This window comes from Papio anubis, chromosome 9, assembly GCF_008728515.1.
Source record: "Papio anubis isolate 15944 chromosome 9, Panubis1.0, whole genome shotgun sequence".
NCBI lineage: Eukaryota > Metazoa > Chordata > Mammalia > Primates > Cercopithecidae > Papio > Papio anubis.
The window spans coordinates 93,036,576-93,048,562 of record NC_044984.1 but is presented as its reverse complement, the minus strand read 5'-3'; the positions used below and the strand labels follow the sequence as shown (position 1 = coordinate 93,048,562).

The window sequence follows — 11,987 nt, the reverse complement described above, 5'->3', positions numbered from 1 at the left end:
ATGTTTAAAAAAATTATTTGCAAAAATACATATATGTACCTATAGCATAACTGGAGTGTCACAAACACATGACATTTCTTAAGAGCAAGATTTCACATGTTTATATGAATGACAGCAGGCAGAGAAGTGCTTTAAAGAGGTTGGCATAACAGACTTGTGATCAGAAGGGTTGAGCCCAAGAGCTGGCTCTACCACTTATGACTTGTGTGTCACAAATCCCTAACTTACCTGCATCTCAGTTCCCTCTTCTGTAAAATGGGGATATTTACTACCTCTCCTACACAATTTAATATATCAAATGAGATAGTGAACATGACAAGTGTTCCATGGACTTCAAGGTACCATATAAATAAGTAAAGGCAGACTGCTTAGCAAAAAAAAATAAAGGTTTTATAGTCTGAGAGAAATCCAGCTTTCAACCCTGTTACTGCTCCCAGTTAATGTAAGCTTGCTTGCACAAGAGACTTCATCTCTGAATCTGTGTCCTCTTCTGTAAATGGGATCAACACTTACCTTGCAAGCTGTAGCAGGAAATTGATAATGTAATATAATAAGGTGTGTCGTATAAAGACTCTTATAGTGTTCAATTTTCAGTAAAAACTAATCATCATTCTAGCTACTATGTAAGACAACTAAGCAGCCTATGCCATATAACAACAAACAAAAGAAATAAATTACCTAATGAACTTTCACTGGGATTTTGACTTTTTAGAGGTACTAATGTCCTTTTTGCATTTCCTTTGTATCTTATCAAAGCACTGATTAGAATCCCCAGAGGTCCAGAGACTTTATCTTCAAGTTCTTTAATAGGTATTTCTGCCTCTGGCTTAGAAAACAGAAACTCATTATTATTTCCTTTTACTCCATGTAGCTCTGACTTTGGAACTGCCCTCAGTGGCCACCTCCAAGTCTGACTCAGAGTCAGAGTAGAGGCTACAGAGTGAATTAACTGTTGGTTATAAAGCCACGAGTCCAATCTATCAAGAGGTAGATTTTTCCAAGGTCTCAAATTTAGTCTGGACATTCCACAGCCCTCTTCAAGTAGGTGAAAACTTCAGGAAAACACCCAAGGCAAATTTCTTGCCCACTCCACCTAGCCAGATCCAGTACTCCAGATTCAACTCCTTTGAGAAAGTGTTAAAGTAAGGTCTCTCTTCCATATATCAGTGATAACACCCACAAGCCTTCAGTTTCTCTTGAATTCTGTATTAGTATAAATGCTCCAGCTAAAAGCCAAATTTGGGAACAAGAGAATACTTAACGAAGATAAAAATTACTCTCTGGTGGGGCACGGTGGCTCATGCCTGTAATCTCAGCACTTTGGGAGTCAAAGGCAGGCGGATCATTTGAGGCCAGAAGTTCAATACCAGCCTGGCCAACATGGTAAAACTCTGTCTCTTCCAAAACTACAAAAATTAGCCGGGCATGGTGGTGCACACCTGTGATCTCAGCTACTCAAGAGGCTGAGGCATAAGAATCAATTGAATCCTGGAGGCGGTGATTGCAGTGAGCTGAGATTGCACCACTGCACTCCAGTCTGGGTGTCAGAGCAAGACTCTGCCTCAAAATAAATAAATAAAAATTACTCTGTTTACTTTTCTCTATTTATTTTTTAGACCAGTAACATATTCTTAGTTTGTTCATCCATCTGGTTTTCCACTGAATTTATAAGCCAGTTCATAAAGGTACACAAAAAAAATTGGGGCTGCATTTTAAAATTGTATCTTACAACAGGAATCCCTAAGTTTATGCAGCAACACTCCTAATCACAATGCACTCAAAGATTTCAACTGATATTTAACCCATAGACTTGTCTATTAATGGCAGACAAACTCATTAATTTGTCATTGATTTTCCCCACTGCCTGCTTAATCCTGAAGCTGATCAACCTAGGCATTTTTGCTCGTGTTTAAAAATAAATAATTTTCAGGTCAGGCACAGTGGCTCATAATTATAATCCTAACACTTTGGAAGGCTGTGGCAGGAGGATCACCTGAGCCCAGGAATTGTAGTTTACGGTGAGCTACGATCATACTACTACCCTCCAGCCTGGGCAACAGAGCAAAATCCTGTCTCTTTAAAAAAGGTAAAGAATTTTCAGATACTGTTAACTTACAACGGATCAAGTTAGTAGATCAGCAGGTGATAGTGCTTTAACTCTACTAACTCTGGTCTCATGATTATAGAAAGATAAAATGAATTCTGTTGTGATTACAACTCAAGAGGAAAAGATTTTCCTACCTTCACTTTTTTATCCACTGAGCAGGTTGCTATAAATCTGTCATCTGTAGAGAATGCACAACAAAGCACTTCATCCTCATGAGCCTTGATTTCTAAAAGTTTCTCTCCTGTTTCAGCTTTGAACACCTGCACAAGTAACAATAAAATATTTGTATAATAAACTGCTTAACCATAGGTCATCATTCAATAAAAATCTTTAAGTGAGTTTAATCATTGTCATTTTGCAAAACAGAAAGGAACCTTGGCAAAGCTACTCCCAAAATCAGAATTTCTGCCAGAATGTGTATGCGTTAATGTAAATAGAGAACTATTCACTATTAAATGTTTCTAAATATCAATGAAAATGTTACAGGATCTTTGCAGTGTTGTTTTTCTGGCCAGAAACTTCTGTGGCTGGTGGCGCCTTTGCCTGAGTTTTGCTTGGGCCCACTGGTCTTGTTTCACCCACTTGGCCTGACAGGCTGCGTTCAGATCATGCTACCAGCCTGGGTCCCAAGCCTGCCAAGGGCGAATCAGGTGTGGAAAGGCAAGGCGTGTGTGAGTGAGCATGGGGTCCAGCCACTGCGCACAGACGTGCTGACTGCTGCAGTGGGGCAGGCAGCTCCAGGTGCCAGCATGGGCGCTGGCTCTCTGTGAGGCTGTGGCTGGACCAGGCACACCACAAGCAGCTTACACGGCTGGCACCAGGGAACACGGTGGTACCCAGAAGCTTGGAGATGCCAGGAACCGCAGGACCCCAAAGAGGGAGTCACAGCCCTAGCTTGGGGAGCTCCCAAGTCTGGGCTCCCCAAAGGGCCTCAGCTCTTCTTTCCTTCTCTCCACTCGCAATGTGGCAAGCAAGGGGCATGTCTCAGCCATGTTTGTATTACAGCTCTTTTAGCCTCACCATCTGGGGGGTCGCAAGTTCTTGTCCTACAACCAGGAAGAATGTGGTACGCTGACAGGTGGAGGGTGAGCAAGACAAACAGGAGCTTTATTGAACGAAAGAATAGCTCAATAAACCTGCGGGGGCAGCTCCTTTCCACAGTTCAGGAGAGGGTAGGCAAGTCCTGCTGACAACTGTTCAGCTATCAGCAGAGAGCGTAGCTCCTCTCAGCAGCTGGTCCTCCTGTCATCTGCACAGCTCTCAGCAAAGAGGGGGCGCTAGAGTGGGTTGCTCCTCTCTGCAGCTGGTCGTCCCAGTGTCTGCTCAGCTCTGGCTAAGCCCGGGGCTTTTATGGGCTTCAGAGGGGAGAGAGTACGTGCCAACTGGTCCATGGGCAGACATGGGCAAGCCTGGAAAAGGTACTACAAGTTCCCACTCCAGTCCATTCAGTTCACACCAGCAGCCCAGCCCCCAGCCTTCAGGCCCTTTGCGGCCTGAAGGTGAGGCCTCATTGGGGACCCACCCCCTTCCGCCCAGGAACCTGTCTGCCTCCTGCTGCCATTCATGGCACCCAGGCTGTAGGTGCCAAGGGGAGCCTGCAGGCCAGCATCAAACTGCCCTCAGCACCCCCTCAGCTTCCCTCCTATGCTCACCGGCGCCCAAAATCCGGAGGGGGCTGAGGCTGCAGGGGGCTGGCATGTCAGCACTGCCCCAAGCATGTGCACATCTGGCAGGGCTGCAACAGCACCCAGGCTCAGCCCAGCCCCAGCTTTGCTCTGAGATCAGAGTGGGTGCCAACAGCAGGGAGAAGTCAGGCAGCGGGAGCAGGTACTTCCAAGCCTGCAAGGACAGGGGTCCTTCCAGGGCCCCCAAGAGTACAGGGATGCCTCAGTCTGCAGCCACAGCTTGGGCAGCTACAGCTGCACCAGGGGGAAGGGCTCCTGCCTGCTCTGTGGAGCCAGAGGCCTGAGCCTGCAGCTGTGGTTTGGGCGGCTGCAGCTACACCCAGGAGGGCAGGGCTCTGGCCTGCTCTGTGAAGGAGGTTTCCAGATCCACAGCTGTGGCTTGGGCGGCTACAGCAGCACCCAGGAGCTCCTGCCCTGGCTTGGGCGGCTACAGCAGCACCCAGGAGCTCCTGCCCCAATTCAGAAGGGGTGGGGCTCCTGGAGCATGCAGCCCCAGCTGCGCCTCCCTGCTGCAGCCAACATTATGGCAGCAGCCACTTTAGGCTGCCCCCTGCTGCCATCAAAAAGAAGTGTCAGAGCATAGCTTCAGTTCTTGAGACTACTTTGGCAATTTCTTAACAATCAAATAAAACATTTCGTTTAATAAGTATTCTCTCTGGAACTCCAAAGCCAAAATTAATAAAATTACTAATAAAGTACACATATAGACATAAGATATGGAGTCATAATCTTGCAAAGACTAAAAGTATCCTAAATACAAGTTTTAACTAATTTCATCATGTTCTCTGCAAAATCAAAAGGCAGAACACAAACATTAAGAAAAGTACTCATTCATATTTTCTGAAAACAAAGGTAATCTTAAAGGAAATTCTTTAAAACAGCTTAGGAAATAGTCTAGTCCAGTTCCTATTTACAAGAAAAAAACCGATGCCTAAGACTTTGATAAAATAAGTATTTTCTTAATCACTGTTTTTTAATCACAGCCCTACTTCCTGTGCTATGAAGCCCTATGTCTTCTAACAATTATTTCCTCACTACCCTGAGCTGACAAATGGATGGCTGGGAACTGACTGGCAGGATAAAGGGCACTTCCTTACCATCTGTAAGTTTAGAATTAGGAAAACATGTAACTGTATCCTTTAAATCTCTAGAGAAACCTTTAATAAAATGTTCAAGAGAGTTGGATTTGTCTGTTATTTCTAAGTTGCAATTTTCTTGAATTTTAGGATTTAAACATATTCCGATATGCACAAAACTGTATACGTGCCTCTTTGACTGTTTCTCAAGAGATGTGTTTTACCTGTAAGGTTTTATCAGCTCCACAAGAAGCTATTCTCTGACCATCCTCAGAAAAGCAGGCATGGTAAACAGCATCTGTGTGGGGGCGGACAACTAAGCGGGAAAGATTCGTGATGTTTTTTTTGTTTCTAAATACAGGGAAAAAATGAACAGAAATTCAATAAACGAGAGTAAAAGTAACTATTTTCTTTCAGTAATAAAATAAACTGTCTTTTAACAAGGTTATGTTCCCCAAAATACAAAATACTTAAAATCAAATTACTAACATGCAAATGACAGCATAGATCACCAAAAGAAAAGAAGTAACAAAAGTAGCATTTGTAAGAGAAATGTTACCCTTTATCAAGCAACCTGTCATGTGTTACAAATGTCACTGAGTTGGAAGAAATCTAATTAATCAAATTAATCAAATCTAGTTAATCAACAAGTCACTTTCTATTTTCCTTTGATACATTAATAATGATACATGTGCTGATAAACCATTATGTAAGCATACCTTCAAAAATTCACCATCTCTTTTTTAAAATAAAAATCATAGCAAAATGCTCATTTCTTAACTGAAGGAAATGCCCAGCATTATTATAATGATGTACTTTAAAGCTGCTCTTCTCAGCCAGGTGTGGTGGCTCATGCCTGTAATCCTAGCACTTTGGGAGGTCAAGGCAGGTGGATCACCTGAAATCAGGAGTTCAAGACCAGCCTGGCCAACATGGCGAAACGCCGTCTCTACTAAAGATAAAAATTGGCTGGGTGTGGTGCCATGTGCCTGTAATCCCAGCTACTTGGGAGGCTGAGGCAGGAGAATCACTTGAACCTGGGAGATGGAGGTTGCAGTGAGCCGAGATCACGCCACTGCACTCTAGCCTGGGCGACAGAGCAAGACTCCATTTCAAAAAAAAAAAAAACTGCTCCTCTCAAACTACAGCTATTCAGACATACCAAAAAGATAAAGCAACGTCATATTCTTTGTATCTTAATCTAATGAATACCAACTATTCCACTAGTATAGATATCATATTACTGCTCATAGTATCTAAAGTATAAAGGGTCCAGACGTGGTGGTTCACACCTGTAATCCCAGGACTTTGGGAGGATGAGGCGGGAAATCACTTGAGGCCAGGAGTTCGAGATGAGCTTGGCCAACATGGTGAAACCCCATCTCTACTAAAAATACAAAAATTAGCAGGCATGGCAGCACACACCTGTAATCCTAGCGACTCGGGAGGCGGAGGCATGAGAATCACTTGAACCCGGGAGGTGGAGGTTGCAGTGGGCCGAGATCATACCAATGCACTCCAACCTGGGTGACTGAGTGAGACTCTATCTCTAAATAAATAAATAAATAAATAAATAATAAAGTGTAAAGGAATGTAATGTGTACTTAAAACAGAAAAAACTATTACTGCAGTGTCAGAACTTCATATACACTACATCCCTGTCACTTTAAGTAAATATGTCAAATAGTATTGTGCTTATTTTAAAAGTCAAGGGTGGGCAGTCAGACAAATCTAACCTCATTTCTATTACTTATTAGGTGTGTAAACGAGCAAATTACTTAACCTAACAAGTTTTTATTTCTTCATATGTCAAATGGAAGTAATGGTATGTATTCTAAACAGCACCCCACACATAAAGGTGCCACTATTATCATTCTTCAAAAAACCACACACAAGACAGATCAAAGTGATAAAAGTGAACACAAAGGTAAATCATATTTAGATCCTGCCTACAAAGCATTACACTTTAGTAGAAGTGATAAAAAAACAAAAACAATTGTTCCTCCGTATTGATGAGGGACTTGTTCTAGGACCCACTACAGATACCAAAATCCATGGATGCTCAAGTCTCTTACATAAAATGGTATAGGATTTGCATATATCCCACCACATCCTCCTCTATAGCCTAAATCATCTACAGATTACTCAAAATACCTAGTACAATGTAAATGCTATGTAAACAGTTGTTATACCATCATGTTTAGGAAATAATAACAAGAAAAGTGTCTGTATATGTTCAATACAAACATAACCATCTACTTTTTTTTTCTAGTATTTTCAATCCACGGTTAGTTGAATTCACGGATGTAGAACCCACGGATACGGAGGGTTGACTGTATAATATAAGAACTAGAGTGATGACAACTAGAAGAATAGATAAGTTCTAGCAAAGTTAAAAGGATTCGATTTTAAAATGTTTCTTACGTCTGCTTGATCTATCTACTCAATTCCTCAAAGCTCAGAAAGTGACCTTCATAATAATGGATATATAGTAGATGGCCCAAAAGTACTAGATAAATAACAAATGAATGAGTGAACAAATAATTTCACTGAAAACAGAAACTCAATTAAATTTAAGCTTATACCAACCTAAACCTTTCTATAGTAAACACCAAAAAAGTTTCTAGTACTCAAATAAAGCATCCTTTGAATATGGCCTGGTCAAACACAATTTAAAATAAGTTATAAATAGCTAGCCATTTTATGAGAGAACATCACAAGGAGAAATGCAGTTGACGCGATGGCAGAAAACAGGAAGAAAAAGTAAAAACTCAACAATTCACAAGCGAACAAGAACTAAACCTATGCCCTTTGATCAGAGCAAGTATTAAGATTAGATTTCAGCCACTAACTAAAACATGAATTCATTCAATATTTCACAAATTTATACTGAATACCAACTACACGGACAAGAAAAATGCTAAATGCTTAATAACAACAACTAATATTTATTGAGCACTTTCTATGAACTGGGTGCTGTTCTAAGTACTATATGTATGTCTATATGTTTATATACATACATACACTCGTTTAATCCTTACAACAATGCTATAAAATACAATCATTAGGCAAAAGAAGTTAAATAACTTTCCCCTTACGATATACAACTAATAAATAGCAGAGCTGGGATTCAAACCCAGGCAGTCTACAGCCAGGGTATGTTATTTTAACCTCCAAACTATTCTACACTTCAGAACACATGGACTAGTATGAGAGAAAACCAAGTAAACAGATAATCACTATAAAGTGTGACAAATGCTATGATATGGGGCAAACAGTACTCTCAGACAGATCTAATCTAGCTTCCATAAGTTAGGGGGCTGCTCCTCAGAGAGAGAGAGAGAGAGCCCTCCACAAGAAAGTGTTAAAGAATGGTCAACTCTGGAAAGTGGGAAGGTAGGAGATAAATGGCTAGTCTTTGACTTTTCATCTTACATCCTATTACTGTTGTTTTTTGTCTTAATCAAGAACACGTATTATTTAAAATAAAACCAGCTGGGTGTTGTGGCTAATGCCTGTAATCCAAGCACTTTGGGAGGCCAAGGAAGGAGGATCGATTGTGTCCAGGAATTTGAGATCAGCCTGGGCAACACAGTGCGACCTTATCTCTACAAAAAAATAAAAAATTAGACATGGTAGTATGTGCCTGTAGTCTCAGCTACTCAGGAGGTTGAAGCACGAGGAATGCTTGAGCCCAAGAGGTCAAGGCTACAGTGAGCAGTGATCATACCACTGCACTCAACCTAAGTGACAAAGTGAGATCCTGTCTCAAAAAAAATAAACAAAACCAACAAAAACTAAACTTATATTTTAACTAAAAACATTTTTTTAATTATCTCAGATACCATTCTCTCCTTCATGGAACCCTCCCTTGAATTCTTCATTTTTCCAAGCCAATTACTTATCAGTTATATCTCTACTTATACACAATTCTGTTGTTACACTCACACATTATATTGTAATTATTTGCTTAAACTCCTTACTTCACTACTAGATTTTGAACTCCTTAGGGGAAAGACTTCACATCCAGTAACAGTGCTTAGCACAGTAGAGAAACTCAAACGCCAGTGCTTAGTATAGTACAGAAACTCAAATGTTTCTTGAACTAAACTGAATCAAGAAAATCACCTACAGCAGTCTGCCTTATTTGGAAAGAGGGCCTAATGCCATAAAGATCCACAGATACCAACCTGGACTTCTATTTAGATATAAATTACACAAATGAAAAGAGAGCCACTCATATTTATTATTTCAAGCTATAAGGGAAGCATGACATATGGAAGGAGCATGCAAAATAAAGCCAGGCAGACCCAAGGTGTTTTTTTGTTTTTTGAGACAGAGTCTCGCTTTGTTGCCCAGGCTGGAGTACAGTGGCACAATCTCAGCTCACTGCAGCCTCTGCCTCCCAGGTTCAAACGATTCACCACGTCCAGCTAATTTCTGTATTTTTAGTAGAGATAGAGTTTCACCATGTTGGCCAGGCTAGTCTCAAACTCTTAACCTCAGGTGATCCACCACCTTGGCCTCCCAAAATGCTGGGATTCCAGGCATGAGCCACTACGCCCGGCCACAAGACCCAAGGTTTAAATCCCATTCAGCAAGTCACATGAACTTAGCCAAGTCCAAATCTCTCTGTGCCTCAATTTTCTCATTTGTAAAACAGGGCAATTTTAGGTATTTAAATTTTTATAAGGTAAGGATTCAATAGAATAACTTGATTATGTAGCATCATAACAGGTATTAAAAAGATGGTATTAATATCTACCCTTTCCTTTTTATAAGCTGACAAGATTAAGGTAAGAGCAATAGAAACTCCTTTAAGAGAGAATAATCAAGGCCGGGCGTGGTAGCTCACGCCTATTAATCCCAGCACTTTGGGAGGCCAAGGCAGGCAGATCACGAGGTCAGGAGGTCGAGACCATCCTGGCTAACACGGTGAAATCCTGTCTCTACTAAAAAATACAAAAAAAAATTAGCCGGGGGTGGTGGGAAGCGCCTGTAGTCCCAGCTACTCGGGATGCTGAGGCAGGAGAATGGCGTGAACCCGGGAGGTGGAGCTTGCAGTGAGCCGAGAGCACGCTACTGCACTCCAGCCTGGGCAACAGAGCAAGACTCCATCTGAAAAAAAAAAAAAAGAGAGAGAATAATCAGGGTTCAGTGGTCATTTAATAAGGACTATGTATGCAAAGTAAAGTGCAAATTACTTTACAGCCATTATCTCATTTAAATCTTCACAGAAGGCCAGGCGTGGTGGCTCATGCCTGTAGTTCCAGCACTTTGGGAGACCGAGGCATGCAGATCACTTGAGGTCAGGAGTTTGAGACCAGCCTGGCCAACATGACGAAACCCCATCTCCACTAAAAATATAAAAACTAGTCAGGCATGGTGGTGGGCGCCTATAATCCCAGCTACTTGGGAGGCTGAGGCAGGAGAATCACTTGAATACGGGAAGTGGAGGTTGCAATGAGCCAAGATCACGCCACTGCACTCCAGCCTGTGCAACAGAGTGAGACTCTGTTTCAAAAATAAATAAATAAATAAATACATAAATACAATCTTCATGGAAATAGCACTTATTTCAAAGGATTTTACACATGAGAGAAGAACCTATAACTTGTTCAAAGTCACAGAATTATTAGGTTTTAGAAATGAAGCTCAAACCCAGCTCTGTGGCTCCAAAGTCCATGCTCTTCACCACTATACTAAATTACAGTAAGTCAAGCACTTAGTACTGAATATTTAGGATAATTTGTCAAAATGTCTTACAGGCATCTATTTATATGGATTCTTTGAAAATACAATCATTTTCTCCTATGCTTACTTCTCTAGAACTTTTCAATAAGTAAGAATGCTTATTAAAAGTTCCAGCCCTTTTGAAAGTAGTTAAATCTTCCTGGAGTGAACGTATTCACCACCTGAAAAATGATGACATAGTTAGCGCACCGCTCCTGTTGGTTTCTCTCCTAACCTACTTACATCCATTCCAGGTAAAGCATTCCATTATCGACCTCCTGCTTGGCCTGCAGCTTAGCTTGCTGATAAACTTCTGAAGTTTCCGGCTCACAGAGACCCAGTTGTACAATATTAGGAAATGGCTGTCGTCCAAGAAGGTGTCCATTTAAAGATAAAAACTCCTGAAAATTCTCACTGACTGCACAATCCTATAAATAAACTGAAATCTCTTAGAAACACAATCAGAGCCAGGATCTGACATTTTTCTGTTTCTGTGATCTTGCCACTTTAAAAGCTTAAATGAAATATTCTTTATGTGAACTAAAATTGAACAGCCAACCATTAGGTACCAAATACATAGGAATCCTCTTCTGACTTTTAAACATAGGGTAAAAAATCTCATTATCAAACACATTTCTTAATACATTCTTTTTTTTAAAAAAACCACTGAACATCTTATTTTCCCAGCTTTTAAACTTCAATCCTACCTACTTTCCCAGTAGGCTGGGAAGCAAATTAATTAGAATCACCAAAGATCAAAGGAGGGAAATTATCTTCACCCCTTCTATTCTCTTCACCCCTTCTATTCTGCTCATCCCCATCATTAAACCTAGAATTAAATGTCAAAAAAAATGATATTCCTTTAAGCACTAATTTTTCATATTAATATACATACCTTTTCATCTAGTATATGTCTGTATTCCACAAATTCATGAATCAGATGAGCAGGGCCTACAAGTTCTGTTTTTGCTTTAATCCAATCCAGGGAAAACATTAAAGCACAAAGTTCCTTTAAAAAAAAAGTAACATCAGCAGCACTGTTAGAGATCAAAACATTTTAGGTATAACATCATTATCCTCACACTACTAAGAGAAACAGTAAATATCTAGAATTTAAAGGATGCAAAGGAAGCAAGTGAGAAAGAATACATCTAAAGTTCCAAAGAATCATAAAATGGGCCTCATACTTTAGCTCCAAATAAACCCCAGTTGGTTAAAAATTTAAATAGAAAATAGAAAACATTTTAAAATACTAGAAAATACAAATAACTATTTTTGTAAGCTTGTAGTAAAGGAAATCTTTGTAAACATGACCCCAAAGCAAAATACCAAACAATAAAAACTGCACTTAACTACATAAAAAAGTGTATTTAACTACATAAAAAT

At 40.4% G+C, this 11,987-nt stretch overlaps 1 protein-coding gene across 3 annotated transcripts in view; it reads right to left on the bottom strand.

The window, feature by feature from the left end:
* APAF1 (apoptotic peptidase activating factor 1) overlaps positions 1-11,987 on the bottom strand; it is an 84,193-nt gene that overhangs the window by 48,365 nt on the left and 23,841 nt on the right. For all 3 annotated transcript variants that reach the window (XM_021923313.2, XM_021923315.2, XM_021923317.2), the window contains exons 11-14: positions 11,497-11,610; positions 10,845-11,029; positions 5,093-5,219; positions 2,242-2,367 (exon numbers count right to left, since the gene is read on the bottom strand). In XM_021923313.2, the coding sequence (XP_021779005.2) occupies positions 2,242-2,367; positions 5,093-5,219; positions 10,845-11,029; positions 11,497-11,610 (552 nt within the window). The remainder of the gene's footprint in view (positions 1-2,241; positions 2,368-5,092; positions 5,220-10,844; positions 11,030-11,496; positions 11,611-11,987) is intronic.